Here is a 24,058-nt window from a genome sequence, read left to right as displayed (position 1 = left end):
CTGCTTGCCTTGGCCTCCCAAAGTGCTGGGATTACAGGCGTGAGCCACCGTACCTGGCCCAGGCTAAGGAACTTAATTAGATTATGGAAGGTGATCAGATGTCAAGGATGGGGGGCTCTGGTTAAACTGACTTAGCAGGAATCTTGCTAAAAAGTCAGGCCTAGCTGAAAAAGTTCAGGAAAGTCTGAGTAGAGTTTGGTCAACGAGAGAATCTTTGTCAGGAGAGAAATCGGGAGGAACCATTAGAGGCAGGCCTGGGCTAGCTCCTGGGCTGTGCCAGCAGGCCCCAGGGTGAGTAGCCAAGGACCTCCAGGTCACAACGTCCCTTGTGGACACTGGAGTGAAATCTGGCTCAGTTGGAGCTGAGCCCCTGCTGAGTTCTGCACTGGCTGCCCCAGGACCACCTTCCGGGGGCTGAACTAGCAGCCCTCACTCTGGCTCCTTACTGATGAGTGGCTGTTTGTTTGCCTGCGACATCCTCCAGCTGTGCTTCCTGAGACTAGAGCTGCCCCATCTCCTGTGGTAGCCACCCTCCTCAGGGATTGCTCCAGGTCTGGATGGAGGTGGCAGGGTGCCTCAGGCTGGCCTGGACCCAATTCCTGCTCTGCCTCCACCAGCTCAGGCCCTTGGGCAAAGCTTTTCAATGTCTCAATGCTTCAGTTTCTTCATCTGTAAAATGGGGATAATAAGATCCATGGTCGTTGTGAGGATTGTTTGCTTGGAAGGGGCTTCCCCCCTCCTCCACCATCCCTTTGCTTTGGGGGTTAGATCCTGGGGTATGAGGAATTAGATGGCCTCGTCCCACAGATCTATGCAGCTTCCATTTGCCCCAGAGACTCAGGAACCTCTGGGAATAAAGGACCTAATCAACACTACTTTGGGACAAAAATACTGTGGAACACTATGCCAGTGTTCATAGCAGCATTATTCACAATAGCCTAAAGGTGGAAAGAACCCAAATGCCCATCACTGGATGAATGGATAAACAAAATGTGGTATATACCTGCAATGGAATATTATCCAGCCTTAACACGGAAGGAAATTCTGATAGATGCTACAGCATGGATGAACCTTGAAGACATCATGTGAAGTGAAATAAGCCAGACACAAAAGGACAAATACTGCATTACTGTACTTATGTCAGGCACCTGGAAGAGTCAAGTTCATAGAGACAGAAAGCAGAATAGGGGTTACCAGGGGCTACGACGAGGGGGTAACAGCGAGTCATTGTTGAACGGGTACAGAGTTTCAGTTTAGATGATGAAAAAGTTCTAAAGACAGAATAGTGGCAATGGTTGTGCAATGATGTGAATGTACTTACTGATATTGAACTGTACATGTAAAAATAGTTAAAATGGGGCTGGGCATGGTGGCTCATGCCTGTAATCCCAGCACTTTGGGAGGCTGAGGCGGGCGGATCACAAGGTCAGGAGATCGAAACCATCTAGCTAACACAGTGAAATCCTGTCTCTACTAAAAGTACAAAAAATTAGCCGGGCATGGTGGTGGGCACCTGCAGTCCCAGTTACTCCGGAGGCTGAGGCAGGAGAATGGCATGAACCCAGGAGGCGGAGCTTGCAGTGAGCTGAGATGGCGCCACTGCACTTGCCTGGGTGACAGAGCAAGATTCCATCTCACAACAAAAAACAAAAATAGTTAAAATGGTAAAATCTGTCACATGTATTTTACCACCAAAAAGCCCACAGTGGCCAGGCATGGTGGCTCATGCCTGTAATTCCAGCACTTTGAGAGGCCGAGATGGGCGGATCACCTGAGGTCAGGAGTTCGAGACCAGCCTGGCCAACGTGATGAAACCCCATCTCTACTAAAAATACAAAAATTAGCCAGGCATGGTGGCGGGCACCTGTAATCCCAGCTACTCGGGAGGCTGAGGCAGGAGAATCGCTTGAACTCAGGAGGTGGAGGTTACAGTGAGCCAAGATCACACCACTGCACTCCAGCCTGAGTGACAAGAGCGAACTCCGTCTCAAAAAATAAAAAACTTTAAAAAAAAGCCCACAAAACAATGAAACAAAACTGTGGGACAGGGCCGGGCGCGGTGGCTCAAGCCTGTAATCCCAGCACTTTGGGAGGCCGAGACGGGCGGATCACTAGGTCAGGAGATCGAGACCATCCTGGCGAACACGGTGAAACCCCGTCTCTACTAAAAAATACAAAAAACTAGCCGGGCGAGGCGGCAGGCGCCTGTAGTCCCAGCTACTCGGGAGGCTGAGGCAGGAGAATGGCGTGAACCCGGGAGGCGGAGCTTGCAGTGAGCTGAGATCCGGCCACTGCACTCCAGCCCGGGCGACAGAGCCAGACTCCATCTCAAAAAAAAAAAAAAAAAAAAAAAACTGTGGGACAGGCTGGGATATGCACGGGCTGCAAGAGAGGCCAGAGGAATCTGGATGCAGGAGTAAGACCTAAACTGATGGACAAGTGAGCATGGGGTGTGGCTGTCCTACTGTACTGCACTTGAGACCATGAAGGCAAAAGGCAAGTGTTTTGTACCCCAGGCAACTTTGCAGTAGCACCCCTTGACTGAGTGTAGCATCCAGGCACAGCCCACTAAGGAACAGGCAGCAACACTCCCTTTCTCCCAGGGCTCAAATTGAGACACCATTCACTTCATGCACCCATTTTATAGGTGGAGAAATTCAGGTCAAATCAACACTTCTTTATTGAGAACATCCCTGTGGATAGACTTTGGAGTGGCCCTGGGGGAGATAAGTGCGGGTGGGAGAGAAGATCCCAAACTACCAAAAGTTTGCTCCATGTCACAACCTGCCCTAGGCCTCCAGGCCAATGTGAACAGATGGGCACAAGGTTGAGCAGGATGGATGGTAAATGCCAAGCTGGGTGCAGTGACAGGGGCAGTAGCAGTCTGGGTCGACCTCCCATAAGAAGGAGCCACAAGGAGACATTGAAGGGTGGGAGGATTTGAAGAAGGGAAAAAGAGAGGTTGTCCCGAGGCTGGAGAGCTGGGCACAGTATGGTGTTGACAGGGCCTGGCCTAACTGGATGTCAACATTGAGGTAGGGGGCATCATGGGATGTCAGGCTGGAGAGGGCAGTGCAGGTCCCACACAACAGGCAAAAGCTCTAGCTCTGGCCTGGAGGCAGCAGGGAGCTCCTGCAGTTCTAAATTGGGGTGGGTAGAACTCTTGTCCCCAGGTATGTCCATGGCCAGTCTCCCCAGGGCCTGGGTGGTGGGGCAAACCCCTCTTTGGCTCCTTCCTGCATAGCCACCCTTAGAATTGCCTCTGCTTCTCAGGTCTCTGAGACTGGTACAGACTCACGCAAAAAGCCATCTTCTTCTCCTTGAGCTTCATGCCCACGCTCATGGTAAAATCCAGCTGCAGGTACTTTTCATCCTTGTTGTAGCGTGGCCAGCAGGGCAGATTTCCATCATTGGGATTTCTGCCCAGAAGAAAAAAAGAGAGGATTACGTGTGTTCCTCTTCATCATGCTTCTTTCTCTCACCCTGCCCTCATTTAATTTGCCCTTGGGAATTGGGGTTCCAGAGGGCTTTACAGAGATGATACTTAGATCTTTAAGAAAGAGTAGGAAAGTGTGTATTGGGGTGGGCCTTCCAAGCAGAGCAAACCGTATGTGCCAGGTTGAGAGATATAAAAGACCAAGGCTTTTGGAGGAAGCATAAGTCAAGAGTTAGGTAAAAACAGAGTGTGTGTGTGGCCAGGCACAGTGGCTCACGCCTGTAATCCCAGCACCTTGGGAGGCCAAGGCAGGCGGATCACGAGGTCAGGAGATCGAGACCATCCTGGCTAAAATGATGAAACCCTGTCTCTACTAAACTACACAAAAAATTAGCCGGGCGAGGTGGCGGGCGCCTGTAGTCCCAGTTCCTTGGGAGGCTGAGGCAGGAGAATGGCATGAATCCAGGAGGCGGAGATTTCAGTGAGCAGAGATCGCGCCACTGCACTCCAGTCTGGGTGACAGAGCAAGACTCTGTCTCAAAAACAAAACAACAACAACAACAACAAAACAGAGTGTGTGTGAAAGGGATCGAAGTGGAAAGGAGATGACGTACGAAAGATTTTGAAAGGCCTTTCATGCAAGGCTGAGGGGCCTTTATCTTGAGGCAGAGAGAAGCCATGAAGGGTTTTAAGCAGGTGAGTGACTTGGTCAGATGTTATTTCGGAAAGAACCCTTGGGCTGGGTATGGTGGCTAACGTCTGTAAGACCAACACTTTGGGAGACATAGGTGAGAAAATGGCTTGAGCCTGGGAGTTGGAGACCAGTCTGGGCAAAATAGCAAGACCTCATCTCTCCAAAAAATACAAAAATTAGGCCAGGCATGGTGGCTCACGCCTGTAATCCTAGCACTTTGGGAGGCCGAGGCGGGTGTATCACCAGGTCAGGAGATCGAGAACATCCTGGCTAACATGGTGAAACCCCGTCTTTACTAGAAATACAAAAAAATTAGCTAGGTATGGTGGCAGGCGACTGTAGTCCCAGCTACTCGGGAGGCTGAGGCAGGAGAATGGCATAAACCCGGGAGGCAGAGCTTGCAGTGAGCCGAGATTGCGCCACTGCCCTCCAACCTGGGTGACAGAGCGAGACTCCGTCTCAAAAAAAAAAAAAAAAAAAAAAAAAAATTAGCCGGGCATGGTGGTGTGTGCCTGTAGTCCCAGCTACTTGGGAGGCTGAAGTGGGAGGATCACCTGGGAGGTCAAGGCTGCAGTGAGCTGTGATTGCACCACTGCACTCTAGCCTGGGCAGTACAGTGAGACTGTCTCAAAAAAATTTAAAAAAAGAAAAAGACAGACAATGAGTATCATCTGGATGGATTGAAAGGAGAGAAGCCAGGCGCAGTGGCTCATGCCTGTAATCCCAGCACTTTGGGAGGCTGAGGTGGGTGGATTGCTTGAGGTCAGGAGTTCAAGACCAGCCTGGCCAACATGGTAAAACCCCATCTCTACAAAAAGACAAAAATTAGCCGGGCGTGGTGGCCTGTAATCCCAGCTCCTCGGGAGGCCGAGGCAGGAGAATCGCTTGAACCTGGGAGGCGGAGGTTGCAGTGAGCTGGGATTGCGCCACTGCACCCCAGTCTGGGTGACAGAGTGAAACTTTTAAGAAAATAGTCACAAGGCTATCCAAAGCTCTCTTTACATGTCACTTGCCCCCTATACTGGGTCAGACACCTCCTCTATGCTCTCAACATGCCTTGTGCTCCCCCAGTACAGCTCTCAGCGTGCCAGATTATAATTTCCTGATTTTACGTGGTGAGCTGCTGGAGGATGGGGCTCATGTCTGCAATATCCTTGAATTCCAGCTCCCAGTACCGGGGCTGGGCCCAAAAGAGAGCAGTGGTGAATGACTGTGGAATGCTTGAGTGAATGAAGAGTGTGGGTCATGGATCAAGAAGGACACATTCTGGAGACATTTAGGATCTGGTGACTGACTGGGGAAAGCTGAGGAACAAGGGGCACTCTGGTTGGGTCAACTGGGCAGTTCCTGTAGGACATGCTGGGGCAAATATCCAAAGCAGCTGGCCATCGGGTCCAGCACTGGGCAGGTAGAATGGCCAGATGTGTTGGGGGGTAGACTCACCCTGTGCAGGCAAAGTTGGCCCAGTATTTCATCATCTGGAGGCTAAGTGCCTTCTCCTTACCTGTGAAAAGGCCTGGGGGCAGAATGGGATGTGGGATTTCAGACAGAGCAGGAGATGCTGACATCCCACCCTACTCTTGCTACTTTTGCTGCCTCCAGAGCAGAAGACTTTCATTTGGGAGAGCATCACAGATTAGGAACTGGTGAGCTCTCTGTGGCCAGCCGATGGAGGGGTGGGTCTGCATACAGACGTGGAAAACTGGACACCCAGTCGGGGTGTCCGGTGGGGCCTTTATACCTGTGGCGAAGGGGCCCCCGAAGAGGAAGTACATCTCATCCCCATGGTCTGCCCAATCAGTGCGGGGTTTGACAATTATTCCACGAGCGTGGTGCTCAAATTCATACAGGTAGACAGGGAGTCTGGCATCTGTGAAGAGGGAAACTGAGGAGGGCTGCAGGAAAAGCCTCAGCCTAGGCTTCTCATCCACCCCGTGTGTCCCACTAACCTGCACCAAGCAGGAAAAAGAACTTTGGCTTCAGAATCAAGGGAGCAGACTTGAATCCTGTCTGTGCTATTCATTCGCTGTATGATCTAAAGCAAGTAGCTCTACCTCTCTGAATTGTATCAATAATTCCTTATCTTCAGACTGAGAATGCTAAAACCTAATTCACAGGATTGTGGCCGGGATCATGGAAGCCTTTCTTTTCCCTGTTCTGAACCTTCCTTTCTTGGCCTCTTATTGAAGGGTCTTCGGTGTCTGCAGTTTCCAGCCCCCACTTTAACCTGTCACCCACATGTTCCCTAGCCCCAGTCAGCCTGGACTTTCACGGTGCCCCTAAGCCTGTCCTTTCAGCCAGCAAGCCTTCCCTGACCACCCCAAGCTTCTCCTCTGTACTGTCTGAGGTTGCCCTTGTTCCTAAGGAAGAACAGTTCCTCTCTTATACCCTTTTTTTTTTTGAGACGGAGTCTCGCTCTGTTGCCCAGGCTGGAGTGCAGTGGTGTGATGCTGGCTCACTGCAGCCTCCCCCTACTGGGTTCAAGCAATTCTCCTGCCTCAGCCTACCGAGTAGTTGGGACTACAGGCATGCACCACTATACCTGGCTAATTTTTTTGTATTTTTAGTAGAGATTGGTTTTCACCATGTTGGTGAGGCTAGTCTAGAACTCCTGGCCTCAAATGATCCGCCCCCACCTCAGCTTCCCAAAGTGTTGGGATTATAGGCGTGAGCCACCGCTCCTGGCCCCTTCCTCTCTTATAGTTGATAGCATGCTGCCTCCTCTGTGGTATTTTAGAATCCTACACTAGCCCAGAAGTACAGAGAGGGTTGGGGAGCAGTCAATAAGCCCAGTTGGTAAACAGCACACCTGGAGAGTGGACAGGGCCAGTGTGGCCACTCATGGGGACCCCACATACCTCAGTGGTAGTGAACAGTCTGCAGCATGGCGTACACGAAAGTGGCATCTTGAACTATGTCCATCATACAGTTTCGTAGCATCTTCCAGTTATGCTCATTGACATTGTCCAGGTACTCCTCCACCACAAGTGGTACCTGCTCCTTGGTGATATTCTGGGTGGGGAGGCCACACTTATCTGAGGCCTGGGTGCCAGCTGGGCCAGAGGTGGGCCCACCAGTGACTTGGATCCAGGCTCAGCCCCCCAGGAGTTTTTGGCCTGGGAGGGGAAAAAGGGAGATTCCTGGGAAAGTTTCCATCTCAGCAGATTGTAACCCCGAATTTTGCTGCATAACTTCCCCTATGACCCTGAGCACCTTACCTATAAGCAGTCATCTGATCCCACACCAAACCCCAGGCCCTCCAAGAAAGATCCTTACCCTGGATGGGAGCCCCTTTGCAGAGAGTAGCTACTAGGTTAAAAAAATGGGGGGTCAGCCCTGTCCAAACTGAGCACCCCTGCCAGCTGGGTCCCTCACCAACAGGCTGCGGGTACTCCAGAGCATCTTAGTGATGGTTTCCTTTCTCATCGCCTGCCGGTTTAGCGGGAACTTCATGATCTGTTCACAAGCCAAGGACCCCAGTGTGGGTCAGGCCTGAGCATTAGGAGGGATTCTGGCCAGAGCCACAAAGGCCCCAAGGGTCTTGCCCATCTAATGATGAGTTCTCAGACACAGCACACAGCCCAGGAAGGGCCCATGACTCTCTCTTGCCCGCCTGCTCCCATCCTACTCATCACTACCACCTGGGCTAGAGCTGAAGTGGTACTGAGTGGGGGTCCCTCCTGAGCTGGGGCATCTACCCTGACCCAGGAGCAAGGGAGGGCTTCAGGATTTGCAGTTGCCTAGAGGCTTGAGAATGAACATCATAAGCCATCTAAACTATGATCTGAGAATTTTTGGCCCTCAAATCTCCAACAGGCCACACTTTGCCCTTCTTCCCCTCCAACATTCATGGCCAGTTTTTACTGTACAGGGACTACAGGAGGCTCCCAAATATGTGTGCATCCCCAGAAGGGCTACTGGCATCTGCCCTGGTGCCCAGCACTGTCCAAGAGGCATCCTTCCCTGCCTCCACTGTGGTACTCACGTAAGGCAAGAGCCAATTGAACTCCTACTCACTTACATAAGGCAAGAGCCAGTTGAACTCCAGGTTGTTGACACCTAGAAGGTAGGGCACAGATGAAACCTGCCCCTGGGTCAGGAGCACCAGAGAGTCATCTGGGATCACCACACCATCCTCCACAGGGCTCATGGACCAGATAATCTACAAGGCAAAGGGCATTTCCAGCCAGTCTCCTCAAGTATCCTCCCAGGGTCCCTGCGACCTTTGGTGCCCCTTCAGAGGCTGCTCTAGCCTAGGCTCTTTGATTGCAAAAAGACTGGAGCTGGCATGGTGAGCCCCAGGAGGATGGGTGTGGGAGGGGAGCAGGATAGGCAGGACCAAGCTACGTGGACTTGGGATGCTTACCGCGGGTATCTGTATAGCTCACTCCTTCACCTCTTGAAAATCTTTGCTAAATTTCACTTCACTGAGTCCTGTCCTATCCATTCTATTTAAAAGTCCACACCTCCCAACATGTCTAACCCCTTTACCCTCTCCATTCCTTGCTATTCACTTATCATCTTCTAAGGAGGTGGATAATATATTTATTTACAGAGTTTATTGTCCTTCCCCACTGGAACATCAGCTCCACTCGGGAAAGGATCTTGGCCTGAACAATTCCCTAAGTATCCCAAGTGCCTGGCACAAAGTAGTGCTCAGTAAATACTCAAATTGCAGAATGTGGCCTGATTACCTCTTCAGGGTCTCTCTGGAAGTTCAGTTGGAGGAATCTCTGTGGTGGAGAGGAAGGGATCAGAGTTAAAGGAAGTCTCCCCAGTGTGCTCTTGAGACAGGGTCCCTGGGGAAGTAGTTGGGGGTGGCTGGGTACCAGGATAGGAGGATGGCCTTCAGGTAGCCAGGTCAGGCAGCTGGAATGTTCTACCTACCATCTTGTTGGACACACACATCACCTTGGCCCCTGAAAGTGCCCTCAGGCAGTTTACCAGGATCTGTGTGCTGTTCTGGTTGTATCCAGCCAGGTGGGCAACCTTCTATAGAGAGAAGAAGGGATGCTCAGGGGTGCTTCCATCCTGTCCCTTCTTGCTGAGCCCTGTTTAAGGCCCAGCTCAAGTGGTGTCTCCTCTGCTGGTCACTTCCTCTTCTGTGACTCCTGATGTCCTGTCCACTTTTTTTTTTTTTTTTTGAGACGGAGTCTTGCTCTGTTGCCCAGGCTGGAGTGCAGTGGCACGATCTTGGCTCACTGCAACTTCTGCCTCCAGGTTCAAGCAATTATCCTGCCTCAATCTCCCAAGTAGCTGGGACTACAGGCACACACCATCATGCCCAGCTAATTTTCGTATTTTTAGTAGAGTCGGGGTTTCACCATGTTGACCAGGCTGGTCTCGAACTTCTGGCCTTAAGTGATCTGCCCACCTCGGCCTCCCAAAGTGTTGGGATTACAGGCATGAGCACCGTGCCCGGCCTCCTGTCTGCTGTTGACTGTGTCCTGGCTGGAGTTATTTTAGTTGGCTGTTTTCCTCCCCAAGTGACCATGCTCTTCCCAAGGGCAGGAATGGAGGTAGACTCATCTGAGTCCTGGCACCCAGCCCAGTGCCTTATACTTTGTGGATATTTGGGGTATTTTTGGAGCATGGGCTCTCTGGCCACCTCGCCTTTTCTCCCTGCTGGCCCAACCCCTAGGTGTCTATTCTCATAACAGCTGGGCCTGGACCATTTGGGGTGCAGGACACCCTGTTTGCCTCGCCTTGTTCCTCTGCTCCCTTCTGCTGTTGTCCTAGCCTAGCCTGTTCCCAGAGCGTCACTGCTCCCTTTCACCAGTCCTTCCCTACAGCATTCCAACACTCCTCAAGCCAAACCTGTCCACCCCCACCCACATTCCCAGCAACTATCCCATCTCTCTTTCCCTCAGGCCAAACTTTTTAACAGGCTGCCTTCCCCTCCACTCCCAGGAGAGACCCAGTTTCTCCAAGGTATCAGCATCTGTATCTCTATAGATTGTTTTTTGTCTTCTTTGATTGACTTCTTGGCAGCAGCTAATGTGGTATTAGAATGCTGTCTAGTAAACCACATCTACCTTCTCACTAGGAAAGCCAGGGCTCTGATAGCCAGGAACTGGGACTATGAATAGCCAAGGCTTCTGTGTCCATCCCACCCCCAGAGCCATCCTGCCATGGTCACCAGTGACATCCATCTAGCTAAATCTCTGTCATTGTCTTACTTGCCCTGACAACCCTCAACGTGGTTGACCACATTATATTCCCTTTTGTTCTGTCTCTTTCTCTCTTTTTTTTGTTTGAGACAGAGTCTCGCTTTGTCGGCCAGGCTGGAGTGCAGTGGCACGATCTTGGCTCACTGCAACCTCCGCCTCCTGGGTTCAGGTGGGAGATATCAGCTCACTGCCTCGGCCTCCTGAGTAGCTGGGATTATAGGCACATGCCACAACACCTAGCTAATTTTTGTATTTTTAGAAGAGATGGAGTTTTGCCATTTTGGTCAGGCTGGTCTCAAACTCCTGACCTCGTGATCCACCTGCCTCGTCCTCCCAAAGTGCTGGGATTACAGACGTGAGCCACTGTGCCCAGCCTCCTCTCTTTTTTTAGAGACAGGGTCACCCAGGTGAATGCAGTGACATGATCATAGTTCACTGCAGCCTTGACTTCCTGGGCTCAAGTGATCCTTAGCCTCCCAAGTAGCTAGGACTACAAGCACGCACCATCACACTGGATAATTTTTAAATTTTTTGTAGAGACAGGGTCTCACTATGTTGCTCAGGTTGGTCTAGAACTCCTAACCTCAAGGGATCCTCCCACCTCAGCCTCCCAAGGTGTTGGGATTACAGGTGAGAGCCACCACGCCCGGTCAGATGCTCTTTCTCGAACAGCTTTCCTTCTCTGGGCTTCTGTAAAACCCCGTGCTCCTGATTTTCCTGCCACCTTGTTAGTGGTTCCTCCTCCTCTCCAGGCCTAAGCATGAGAGTGCCCAGTCCTCGACCCTCAGTTTTTTTTTCTGACCATCCTTTCTCCCATCATCCAGGCCCAGGGGCTTCATACTACTGATGTGCTGATGATCAGTTTGCCTTCTGTCTCCTCTCTCCAGCCACCTACCTGCCCTCCACATGGAACATCTGTCAGCACGTCAAGTTTAACAGGCCCCAAAAGGAACTGTGTGTGTGTGGATGGGTGTGTGTTTTAGATAGGGTCTCACTCTGTCTCTCAGGCTAAGAGTGAGTGGCATGATCACAGCTCACTGCAGCCTCAACCTCCCAAGCCCAAGCGATCCTCCTACCTCAGCCTCCCAAGTAGCTAGGACCACGGCACTGCGCCCAGCTAATTTTTTAAATCTCTTGTAGAGACAGGGTCTCACTAGGTTGCTCAAGCTGGTCTGGAACTCCTGAATTCAAGTGATTTTCCTGCCTCGGCCTCCCAAAGTGCTGGGATTACAGGCCTGAGTCACTGCTCCTGGCTCAAAATGAATTCCTATTTTGCCCAAACTTGCTCTTGCTCCAGTCTTCCTCATTTTGATAAATGGTACCCCTATTTCCTTGTCTGCTGTGGCCAAAAACTAGTCATTATCAGTGATTCCTCTTCTTCCCTTGTGGCTTATATCCAATTCTCCAGCAAATCCTGTCAATTTTACTTTCTAAATAAATTTGGAGTCTGATACCTTCCTTCCACCTCCCCGGTAACTACTCAGGCAGAAACTACTATCTTTGCAACATCCTTCTCTCCCGCTGCCCACTGCAACCACCACCCATGGGCTATTCTGAGCAATCCACAAATTCTCACACTTGACACTCTGTTTCCAAACAGGCATTGTTCTGACAGCTCATAGTCAGTTTCTAACACCTGACACTCAGACTTCTATACAGTGAACGTCCTAACCTCTAAATCCCTGATCTCCAAGGTCCTAACAGTGGCCATCCCATGTTCTGTCACCTGATCTTTGGGATTCTAAATAAGTCACAGAATGTTCAGGATAACTGGGATCTTTCCAGTGACAGCCAATGTTCTGACAATGAACACCCTGGTATTTTAGTAACTGCTGGTCGTGTTCTAACAGTGGACAACCTGTTTCTTTCTTTTTTTTTTCTTTTCTTTTTTTTTTTTTTTGGAGACAGGGTCTCACTCTGTGGCCCAGGCTGGAGTGCTGTCAGTGGCGACTCATGGCTTACTACAACCTTGACCTCTTGGGCTTTGATCAAGTGATCCTCCCACCTCAGCCTTTAGAGTAACTGGGACCACAGGTGCTCACCACCACCCCCAGCTATTTTTAAAAATTTTTTTGTAGATATGGGGTCTTGCCATGCTGCCTAGGCTGGTCTTGAACTCCTGGGTTCAAGCAGTCCTCTTGCCTTGGTCTACCAAAGTTCTGGGATTAAAAGTGTGAGCCACTATGCCCAGCCAACAACCTGTTTTTAACAGCTAGACACCTAGGGTGGTATTTGTATCTTTTTATATCAGCTGATATCCAGGTTCTCAGACATTTTTCTAAACCTTGTGCTTTAACCAACCGATGCTGAGCATTGTTAATGATTGCCACAGAATGTTCTGGACAGTGGATTACTCAATAGTCTGAATAAATAGTAAATACACTTGTTCTGGGTAAACTGCCAAGCCCTGTGCTTCAAAGGGCAGTCATTGTTCCAATTATGCTTCTGTGACTCAGGCCTCAGCCCCCAGAGAGAGGGAAGAGCTCCGGAATGGGTCAGGAGGGTGATGTGAGAGTGAACACTGCCCCTCAGACACATTCAGGAAAACGCAGCTCCCCAGCAGGTGCTGGGGCACGGTCAGTGACAGCCCCCCCCTTGCCTGGAGCTCTCCTCTAAGAAACCAACAACAAGGCTGGGAGTGGTGGCTTATGCCTGTAATCTCAGCACTTTGGAAGGCTGAGGCAGGTGGATCACGAGGTCAAGAGATCAAGACCATCCTGGCCAACATAATGAAACCCTATCTCTACTAAAAATACAAAAATTAGCTGGGCGTGGTATAGCATGCACCTGTAGTCCCAGGTACTCGGGAAGCTGAGGCAGGAGAATCGCTTGAACTCAGGAGGCAGAGGTTGCAGTGAGCCGAGATCATGCCACAGCTCTCCAGCCTGGTGACAGAGCGAGACTCCATCTAAAAAAAAAAAAAAAAGAAAGAAAAGAAACCAACAACAGCATTGTCAGTGACTTAAACACCATCGGGACCAGTTAGCTCATGATATGGGTCTGAAAACTGAGGCCCAGAATGGGCCCTAGGCCTGCCTGTGGTCACACAGTGAGTTATTCTCAGTGAGTTGTGCAAAGCCCCACCCAGATGCAGGCACAGGCCCACTGCCCCCTCCCGCGGACAGGCCTCTGACTCTTACCCAGGTGGGTGGGTGGTAGCATCTCTGATTCCTTTCCAGGGCTCCGGGGGTTCTGGAGGCGCAAACCTGCGGACACCTAGAAGAGGTCTGGAGAAGGGGACTCCCAAAAAGACTTGGATGGGTGTCTTCCCCACGTGCATCTGTTTTCCTTGCAGGGTTCTATATTTGGTGACCACTTGAGGCTTCTTGGTGTGCAAGGCACCTGGGAAGAGAAAGGAAAAGGGTCACCTCTGCTCAGCCACCCAGCCACAAATGGGATCCTGGCTCAGCCACTCAGCCACAAATGGGATCCTGGCTCAGCCACTCAGCCACAAATGGGATCCTGGCTCAGCCACTCAGCCACAAATGGGACCAAGACACCTGGGAAGAGAAGGGAAAAGGGTCATCCCTGCACAGCCACTCAGCCACAAATGGGACCCTGGCCCATCTGTCATGGGAAGCGGCAGCTGCTTTTCATAACAATTGATCATAACCATTGTGTGTCTGTCCACTTTTTCTTGTGCTTCTCTCAGAATTTTTTCTCTCATTTAACTCCCTTCCTCCCCTCCCCTCCCCTCCTCTCCTTTCCTTTTTGAGATGGAGTCTCGGTCTGTTGCCCAGGTTGGAGTACAGTGGCACAATCTCGGCACACTGCAAGCTCTGCCTCCCAGGTTCATGCTATTCTCCTGCCTCAACCTCCCAAACAGCTGGGACCACAGGCACCCGCCAGCATACCCAGCTAATTTTTTGTATTTTTAGTAGAGACAGTGTTTCACCATGCTAGCCAGGATGGTCTCGATCTCCTGACCTCGTGATCCGCCTGTCTCGGCCTCCCAAAGTGCTGGGATTACAGGCTTGAGCCACCGCGCCCGGCCTTTTTTTTTTTTTTTTTTTTTTTTTTTTTTTTGAGACAATGTCTCGCTCTGTCACCCAGGCTGGGGAATGCAGTGGTGTGATCTTGGTTCACTGCAACCTCCACCTCCCAGGTTCAAGCAATTCTCCTGCCTCAGCCTCCCGAGTAGCTGGGACTACAGGCCTCTGCCACCACATCCTGCTAATTTTGTATTTTTAGTAGAGACAGGCTTTTGCCACGTTGGCCAGGCTGATCTCAAACTCCTGACCTCAGGTTATCCACCCACCACAGCCTCCCAAGATTTTGAGATTACAGGCATGCGCCACTGTGTCCGGCCAAAGTATTTTAATTTTTGTTTTTTTGTGATGGAGTTTCGCTCTGTTGCCCAGGTTGGAGCGCAGTGGTGCCATCTCAGCTCACTGCAACCTCTGCCTCCTGGGTTCAAGCAATTCTCCGGCCTCAGCCTCCTGAGTAGCTGGGATTACAGACATATGCCACCATGCCCAGCTAATTTTTGTATTTTTAGTAGAGATGGGGTTTCATCACGTTGGCCAGGCTGGTCTTAAACTCCTGCCCTAAAGTGATCTGCCTGCCTCAGCCTCCCAAAGTGCTGGGATTATGGGCGTGAGCCACCGTGCCTGGCCTAATCTCTTTAATGATTTATTTCACTGTGCATTTTTAATTTTGTTTTTGTCATCATTGTTTTAAGTGTTTGTTTTAGGGCTTACCACAAACATTTTACCTAATCAGAATAAGCTTCAGTTTTGTTTTTTGCTTTTTTGTTTTAGACAGGAAGGAAGGGGAGAGAGAGAGAAAGAAAAAGAAAAGGAAGGAAGGAAGGGAGGGAGGGGAAAGAAAGAAGAGAATAGAAAAGAGAAGAAAGGGAGAGAAAGAAGAAAACACAAAGACTCCAGCCTGGATGACAGAGCAAGACCTTGTCTCAAAAAAGAGGGAAAGGGAGAGAGAGAGACGGAGGGAGGGAGGGAGAGAGAGAAAGAGAGAGAGAGACAGAGACAGAAAAAGAGACAGAAGAAAACACAAACGATAGGAGTGGGGGGAATTTTGTGTAAGGACTGACTCTTGACACAGCACTAAGCTGCAGAGGGTCTTGGAAGGGACAGATGACTCCTAGTTATCCTGCAAAACCCAGCTCTTCTCCTTCCAGGGTGCCTTTGGAGGCCAGGAGTGATCTGCTGAAGCCCCTTAGTCCTGTAAAACGACAGAGTCTTACTCTGTCACCCAGGCTGGAGTGCAATGATCACAGCTCACTGCAGCCCTGACCTCCTGGGTTCAAGGATCCTCCCACTTCACCCTCCCAAGTAGCTGGGATCACAGGCATGAGTCACTATGCCTGGCAAATTTTTTCATAGAGACAGAGGTCTCACTATGTTGCCTAGGCTGGTCTCAAACTCCTGGGCTCAAGCAATCCTTCCACCTTGGCCTCCCAAAGTGTCGGGATTGCAGGCATGAGCCACCATGCTCGGCCCAATGCTGTCTCTTACCCAGAATTCTGGCCTGGCCCTTTCCAGCCCCACTCCCCAGGCTCAGGCCAAGACCCGGGTATGCCTCCAGCTAGCCACATGGGGACAGAGCAGCAGCCCTGTACTAATGTTAGTTGTAGGGCACGGTGAGGGTCCAGGAGGTGGGCCAGGGCCAGGAGCCTGGCTGTGTTGTGGTCTGGGGCTCACAGAGGAACAGACAGGGCCTGACCAGGACTCGCCCTAGGCATATGGCGAGTCAGACTGCTTCTAGGCCTTCCTTGGGGTGGCAACATTAGGTAGCTCCCACCCCAGGGGATGGACCTGATTCCCAGGCATGGCCCCCACTTCTCTAGTGCCTTCACTTCCTGCCCTGTCCCCTAACCTGAGAGCTTGCTGCTGCAGGACCTGTCACTCTCTCCCACACCTGCAGCCTTTGCAGATGTAGTTCCCACTGTGGCTTCCCCTGGATTCTCTTCACAAGGCCTTACAATGAGGATGTAGGGTGGGGATCTGGAGCCTGAATGGAGAGCTCTCAGGCAGCAGGTGGCTGGGAATGGAGACCCCCTCCACCATGCTGCCTGGGGCAGAGAAGGGTGCTCCTCAAGACCCCACCCTGGAGAAAGGGCCAATGATGATGTGCTTCAGGGTGGCATCCTTCAGGAAGCCCTCCCTGACTGCCCACATGCTGGAATGCAGCAGTTGTTTCCTCTGTTCCTCCTTCATCCTAGTGGGCTCCTCTTTGCTAACAGGAAGTTCCCTGCCAGCAACCCCCACTACTCTGAGACCCCAGGGCCAGCACAGAGTGGGGTACGGGAGGCACACATAGAGTAAGAGAGGGAAGGAAATGCAGACCTGAGCTAGGGGCCGGGGTGAGACTCGATGATCCCTTGGCTGGTGATGACCCCACTCTGTGTGATGGCTCTGTGGAACAGCCCTGCAGCCACTGGGGACAGGACCTGGGTGCAGTGGAGACAGCAGGTGGCTGTCAGATGAGGGCAGAGGGGCTGGGAGTTCTGAGACCACCGGAGCCCTCCTGGCCACCACTGCCAGTCCCCTATGGTGACTTACCAGGCCAGAGACAATGCTTCCACCAGCAGATCCACCAAAGACGGTGACACAGTTGAGGTCACCCCCAAAGGGAGTGATGTTTCCTTGCACCCAGCGCAGAGCAGCTACCACATCTAGGAAGCCCTGGTTGCCAGGTGCATGCTCATCTCCAGTGCTGGGGGCAGTGTGGGGCAATGGTTAGTTCAGCCTGGCTCCTCGCCAGCCTCTGCAGGTTTGCTTTGAATTAGCCACCAGGATGCCAGACACTTCTCTGCTCCCCAGGTCTGGCCTGACTGGGAGCCATGGTTGGCATCTCCAGGGCCTGTTGCTCTTTGTCCCATATCCTGCTGGAACCTGGGCTTCAGCCCAGGAATCAATGCCCTCTACAGGGACCAAGTTCACTGTATAATTCTGGCTTTGGCTGGACCGCTCTCCCAGGGTGGAGGTTTGGGGGGTGCCCTTCTCTGCCCTAGACAGCATGGGTAAGCAGCCCTCCATTCAGGCTCTGGTCCCCAGCCTAGATCCCCAGCTGCTCTGGTGAGCTGGCCACTCCCTGGTGCAGGCAGTGCTCTGGCCAGGCCCGTCATCTCACCTGAAGAAGCCAAGGACCCCAAGGTGGTACTGGACTATAACCACGACCACGTCCCCATAGGCAGCCAGGGCTGATTCATCATAGGAGGTGGCAGCGCCAGTTATCAGAGAGCCTCCATGGACCCATACCATGACCTGCAGAGGTGGCCATGGGGCAGTGACCCCCAAGATCCTGAGACCTCAGCTGCCCACCTGCCAGCCCAGGGCAGTCTCAGGACCTCTAGGGTGCTTTGGAAACAGGGATGGGGAGGGGAAAGGTGGGAGTAGTGGAGCTGGATCGGGTGGACAGGGCCCTCTGGGGTGCCTACCGGCCTACTGGCCCCTGCGGTGGCCTCAGCTGGGCTATAGATGTTGAGGACCAGGCAGTCCTCTGAAAGAGAGAAGATCTGCTGTTTTCCATTGAGGATAAATCTGCTGTTGTTCATGCTCTCCACGTCTTGTAGGCACCTGTGGCCAAGGGTGGGGCCTGAGGTTGAGTTGTTCAATCCCACAAGCCCCAGCAGCAGGATTCCCCCAGTAACCTGCTGGTTTGCCCGCCTCCACCAACACTACTCACATAGGGGGTGCACTGCTGGCATCCTGCACACCCTCCCAGGGCTGTGCTGGGCGTGGGGCTGAGAACCGGTCAGGCCCCAGTGGTGGCTGGGCAAATGGAATGCCCAGGATGACATTCACAAGGCGGTCTGTGCCCTTCACGCCCACCTGCCGGCCTCACACACGACCCAGGGTGGTACGTACCTCAGGCTGAGCAACTTTGGGCCCTGAGGGAAGGACAGAGAGGCCATGGGGTGAGTTTGCAGCCCCCACGAGGGGAAGGAGTGAAAGACAAACACTCGGGCTGTTCTCAGTACTTACCACACAGCACCTTGGTAACCTTCCCAGCAAGCTGGTGAGCCTGGTCTTAGGTTGACTCCCAACTTACTCCTCCCTGCCTGCCTGAGAGTCACTACCACTCCACTCCAGGCCAGACTGGGCCTGCCACTGGGGCCTTGAGCCTTGGGGCCAGCCACTTGCCCATTTGTTTGTTTTTATTTTTTGTTTTTGAGACAGGGTCTAGCTCTGTTGACCAAGCTGGAGTGTAGTGGCATGATCTTGGCTCACTGCAACCTCTGACTCCTAGGTTCAAGCAATTCTAGGACCTCAGCCTCCCAAGTAGCTGGGATTACAGGTGCGCACCACAACACCTGGCTAATTTTTTTATTTTTAGTAGAGACGGGGTTTCACCATGTTGGCCAGGCTGGTCTCGAACCCCCGACCTCAAGTAATCCATCCACCTGGGCCTCCCAAAGTGCTGGGATTACAGGCATCAGCCATCACGTCCAGCCCTGAATTATTTTTAAAAATATAGAGACGGGGTCTCATTATGTTGCCCAGGCTGGTCTCAAACTCGGGGGCTCAAGCAATCCTTTCATCTCAGCCTCCCCAAGTGCTGGGATTACAGGTGTGAGCCATCGTGCCTAGCTGGCACCACCATGTTTCTTATACGGCCTGCAGAACTGTGGGTTAATTAAACTTCTTTTCTTTGTGAATTACCCAGCTTCATGTATTGTTTTACAACAACACAAACAGACTAAGACTGGAGGACTGCCTCTCCCAGGCTAGATAATTCCCGGAGATAGGAGGCAGCTCTCTGGGGAGTTGGAATTGGCAGGCAACTCTCTAGGGAGCAAATGCAAACCAGTCCAGAGCCACATCCCAACCACCTCCTTTATATAGCTCTCAGCTCCTGGCTGCCATCAACCAGCCGTAATCACCACAGAGCCAGGTACCAGGAAGCTGGGGACAGCCCCTTTTCCCAGAGCCTGCTGCCAATCATAAACCTGTTTAGCCTGCCTTGCCTACTCCTTCCCGCGGAAACCATGGCAAAAGGGCTTGCCCACATTTCCCCCCTGCTCCCTCTGCCTCCTGGCGAATGCCACCTGGTGCTTCCCTTTGTGGCCTTGTATGGCATGGCCTGCTTCCTGTTCACAGGGAACTATGAGCAAACTTCTTCCCTCCTGATAGTCATTTGCATATCTGCTTGTCTTACTATACTTGATTAAAACAAATCTCGGCCGGGCCCAGTGGCTCACGCCTGTAATCCCAGGACTTTGGGAGGCCAAGGCGAGCGGATCACGAAGTCAGGAGATCGAGACCATCTTGGCTAACATGGTGAAACCCCATCTCTACTAAAAATACAAAAAATTAGCCGGGCATGGTGGCGGGCGCCTGTAGTCCCAGCTACTCGGGAGGCTGAGGCAGGAGAATGGTGTGAACTCTGGAGGCGGAGCTTGCAGTGAGCCGAGATCCTGCCACTGGGCTCCAGCCTGGGGGACACAGCCCGAGACTCCATCTCAAAAAAAAAAAAAAAAAAAAAAATCTCAGGCCCCCTTGAAACATAAAGACAGGCCAGGCTTGGTGGCTCATGCCTGTAATCCCAGAACTTTGGGAGACCGAGGTGAGTGGGTAACCTGAGCTCAGGAGTATGAGACCAGCCTGGCCAACATGGTGAAACCCCATCTCCACTAAAAATACACAAATTAGCCGGGCGTGGTTGCAGGCGCCTGTAATCCCAACTACTCAGGAGGCTGAGGCAGGAGAATCGCTAGAATCCAGGAGGCGGAGGTTGCGGTGAGCTGAGATCGCGCCATTGCACTCCAGCCTGGGCAACAAGAGTGAAACTCTGTCTCAAACAAACAAACAAACAACAATAACAACAAAAACAAATATAGCAAGAGCAGAGCACCTGCCCAGAGAGAATGCACAACCCCCGGTCTGCCTCCAAACAGGACTCTTTCCTGAGCGGTCTGCCCACTGCTCCCTGTACCTGTCTCACTCTTGACTTCTCCACACCAAGTCCCTCTGCAGGCCCAGCACGTGTGTCTTACCAGTGGCTATGGCAGGGCATGCCAGGAGCAGACAGGCCACCAGGATAAGGACCCCAGACTCCACTCTCACTGCTGTCTCCATTCTCCTGGGGCTTTCTTCCTTCTGGTGGGTTTGTGGTATCGCTGTCAGGAGTAAAGTTGCAGACCTTCGGGGTGAGTGTTACAGCTCCTAAAGACACTACGTCTGGAGTTGTTCGTTCTTTCCGGTGGGTTCATGGTCCCGCTGGCTTCCGGAGTGAAGCTACAGACCTTCTCGGTGAGTGTTACAGCTCCTGAAGGCAGCGTGGACCCAAAGAGCAAGCAGCAGCAAGACTTACTGCATAGAGTGAAAGAACAAAGCTTCCACGGTGTGGAAGGTGGACCCAAGCAGGTTGCCACTGCTGGCTCGGGCAGCCTGCGTTTATTCCCTTATCTGACCCCCACCCACAGCCTGCTGATGTGTAAGAGAGCTGATTGGTCCGTTTCAACAGAGTGCTGATTGGTGCGTTTACAATCCTTGAGCTAGACAGAGTGCTAGACATAAAGGTTCTCCAAGTCCCCACTAGACTCAGGAGCCCAGCTGGCTTCACCTAGTGAATCCCGCACCCGGGCAGCCGGCGGAGCTGCCTGCCACTCCCGCGCCGTGCACCCGTACTCCTCAGCTCCTGGGCGGTTGATGGGACCAAGCGCCGCGGAGCCGGGGTGGCGCTCGTTGGGGAGGCGCGGGCCGCGGGGGAGACCACCACGAGGTGGGGCTCGGGCATGGCGGGCTGCAGGTCTCGAGCCCTGCCCCACGGGGAGGCGGCTGAGGCCCGGCGAGAATTCGAGCGCGGTGCATGTGGGCCGGCAGTGCTGGGGACCCGGCGCAACCTCCGTAGCTGCTGGCCCTGGTGCTAAGCCCCTCACTACCCTGGGCCGACGGCGCCAGCCGGCCGCTCCGTGTGCTGGGCCCGCCAAGCCCATGCCTGCGCCCGCCGGAACTCGCGCTGACCAGCGAGCTTCGCGCGCAGCCCCGGTTCCCGCCAGTGCCTCTCCCGCCTTCCCGCCAGCGCCTCTCCCGCCACACCTCCCCGCAAGAGGGAGGCGGCTCCGGCCTCGGCCAGCCCAGAGAGGGGCTCCCACAGTGCCAGGCGGGCTGAAGGGCTCCTCAAGCGCCGCCGGAGTGGACACCGAGGCCGAGGAGGCGCCGAGAGCGAGGGCCGCTAGCACGTTGTCACCCCTCACTGGGATTACAGGCATTAGCCACCACACCCAGACGAAGATCCGGTTGTTTAAAGGAGCCTAGCAGGCCAAGTGTAGTGGCTCATGTCTGTAACTCCAGCACTTTGAGAGGCCGAGGTGGGTGGGTGGATCACTTGAGCCCAGGAGTTCAAGACCAGCCTAGGCAACATGGTGAAACCCTCTCTCTACAAAAGATACAGAAATTATCTGGGCATAGTGGTGCATGCCTGTAGTCCCAGCTATTTGGGAGGCTGAGGCAGTAGGATCGATTGAGCCTAGGGAGTTGAGGCTACACTGAGCTGTGATGGCACCACTGTACTCCAGCCTGGTCAACAGGGCAAGACCCTGCCTCAAGAAAATGAAATAAAAAAAATAAAAGAACCTGGCATTTATCTTGCTCTCTCTCTTGCCATGTGATGACATCATCTGCCACGATTATAAGCTTTCTAAGGCCTCACCAGAAGCTGAGCAGGTGCTAGCACCATGCTTGTACAGCCTGCAGAACTGTGAGGCAAATAAACCTCTTTTCTTTATAAACTACCCAGTCTCAAGACTTTCTTTCTTTTCCTTTTCCTTTTTTCCTTCCTTCCTTCCTTCCTTCCTTCCTTCCTTCCTTCCTTCCTTCCTTCCTTCCTTCCTTCCCTCCCTCCCTCCCTCCCTCCCTCCTTCCTTCCTTCCTTCCTTCCTTCCTTCTTGTTTCACTATTGTTGCCCAGACTGGAGTACAATGGCACGATCTTGGCTCATCACAAACTTGGCCTCCTGGGTTCAAGCGATTCTCCTGCCTCAGCCTCCCGAGTAGCTAGGATTATAGATGCCCACCACCGTGCCCAGATAATTTTTTTTGTATTTTTAGTAGAGATAGGATTTCACCATATTGGCCAGGCTGTTCTTGAACTCCTGACCTCAGGTGATCCACCCCCCTCGGCCTCCCAAAGTGCTGGGATTACAGGCATGAGCCACCTCACCTGGCGCCAGGTATTTATTTATACCAATACAAAATGGACTAACACAGGGCCAGTGTCCAGTCTTGCCTACTAGGGCTGTGCCTGAGCCTTGATGTGGGGTTGGGGGAACTGATGTTGATTTTTTTCTTTTTTTTTTTTTTTTTTTTTGAGACGGAGTCTTGCTGTGTCTCCCAGGCTGGAGTGCAGTGGCGTGATCTCGGCTCACTGCAAGCTCCGCCTCCCAGGTTCACGCCATTCTCCCACCTGAGCCTCCCAAGTAGCTGAGACTACAGGCGCCCACCACCACGCCCGGCTAGTTTTTTGTATTTTTAGTAGAGACGGGGTTTCACCATGTTAGCCAGGATAGTCTCGATCTCCTGACCTCGTGATCCACCCGCCTCGGCCTCCCAAAGTGCTGGGATTACAGGCTTGAGCCACCGCGCCCGGCCGATTTTTTTCTTAAATTGAGGTGAAATTCACATACAATTAACTATTAAAAAGCATACAATTCAGTGGCAATTAGTGTATTCCAAATGTTATGCAACTACCACATTTCTAGTCACAAAAATGGTTTCATCACCCCAGCAAAAACACTGTAACTATTAAAGGCTGGGTGGAGTGGCTCACACCTGTAATCCCAGCAGATTGGGAGGATGAGGTGGGTGGATCACCTGAGGTCAGGAGTTCCAGACCAGCCTGGCCAACATGGTGAAACCCAGTCTCTACTAAAATTACAAAAATCAGCCGGGCCTGGTGGCATGTGCCTGTCATCCCAGCTACTCAGGAGGCTGAGGCAGGAGAATTGCTTGAACCCGGGAGGCAGAGGTTGCAGTGAGCCGAGATCACGCCACTGCACTCCAGCCTGTGTGAAAGAGCGCGACTCTGTCTCCAAACAAACAAAAAACCATAAAGACAATCATGGCCCCTGGCAGGGCTGCCCTTGGCCATCATTCAAGATAGCAAGAGCAGACCGGTGCAGCGGCTCATGCCTGTAATCTCAGCACTTTGGGAGGCCAAGGCAGGTGGGTCATTTGAGGTCAGGCATTTGAGACCAGCCTGGCCAACATGGTGAAACCCCATCTCTGCTAAAAATACAAAAATTAGCCGGCCATGGTGGCAGGTGCCTGTAATCCCAGTTACTCAGGAGGCTGAGGCAGGAGAATCGCTAGAATCCAGGAGGCGGAGGTTGCAGTGAGCTGAGATCGCGCCATTGCACTCCAGCCTGGGCAACAAGAGTGAAACTCCGTCTCAAACAAACAACAACAAACAACAAATATAGCAAGAGCAGAGCGCCTGCCCAGAGAGAATGCACAACCCCTGGTCAGCCTCCAAACAGGACTCTTTCCTGAGCAGTCTGCCCCCTGCTCCCTGTCCTGTCTCAATCTTGACTCCTCCACACCAAGTCCCTCTGCAGGCCCAGCAGGTTTGTCTTACCAGTGGCTGTGGCAGGGCATGTCAGGAGAAGACAGGCCACTCCAACCAGGACCCTGGACTCCACTCTCACTGCTGTCTCCATTCTCCTTATAACTAGTTGGACAGAAGCTTCAGAAGGTAGAATAAGATCCCTGCCCTTCAGCACAACCAATCTCTAAAGGGCTGTGCTATATAACCTCCATGGACAGCCCTGCCTAGCTGGTGGCCAGCCCCTAGACCC

General features: G+C 52.5%; 1 protein-coding gene across 1 annotated transcript; it reads right to left on the bottom strand.

Moving 5' to 3' along the window:
* Nucleotides 1-2,662: 2,662 nt before the first annotated feature.
* On the bottom strand, nt 2,663-24,058 carry LOC697791 (carboxylesterase 4A). The gene is given in 16 exon segments (XM_028841241.2): nt 2,663-3,419; nt 5,574-5,646; nt 5,872-6,000; nt 6,989-7,142; nt 7,506-7,586; nt 8,152-8,292; nt 8,825-8,863; nt 9,018-9,153; nt 15,748-15,767; nt 16,656-16,709; nt 16,822-16,975; nt 17,393-17,526; nt 17,700-17,838; nt 17,948-18,152; nt 20,259-20,381; nt 23,839-24,058. Coding segments are annotated over 14 exon segments (1,425 nt in total). The 5' UTR covers nt 17,950-18,152; nt 20,259-20,381; nt 23,839-24,058; the 3' UTR covers nt 2,663-3,250.

Source organism: Macaca mulatta, chromosome 20, assembly GCF_049350105.2.
Source record: "Macaca mulatta isolate MMU2019108-1 chromosome 20, T2T-MMU8v2.0, whole genome shotgun sequence".
Classification (NCBI taxonomy): Eukaryota; Metazoa; Chordata; class Mammalia; order Primates; family Cercopithecidae; genus Macaca; species Macaca mulatta.
This window is presented reverse-complemented; position numbering and strand designations above follow the sequence as displayed.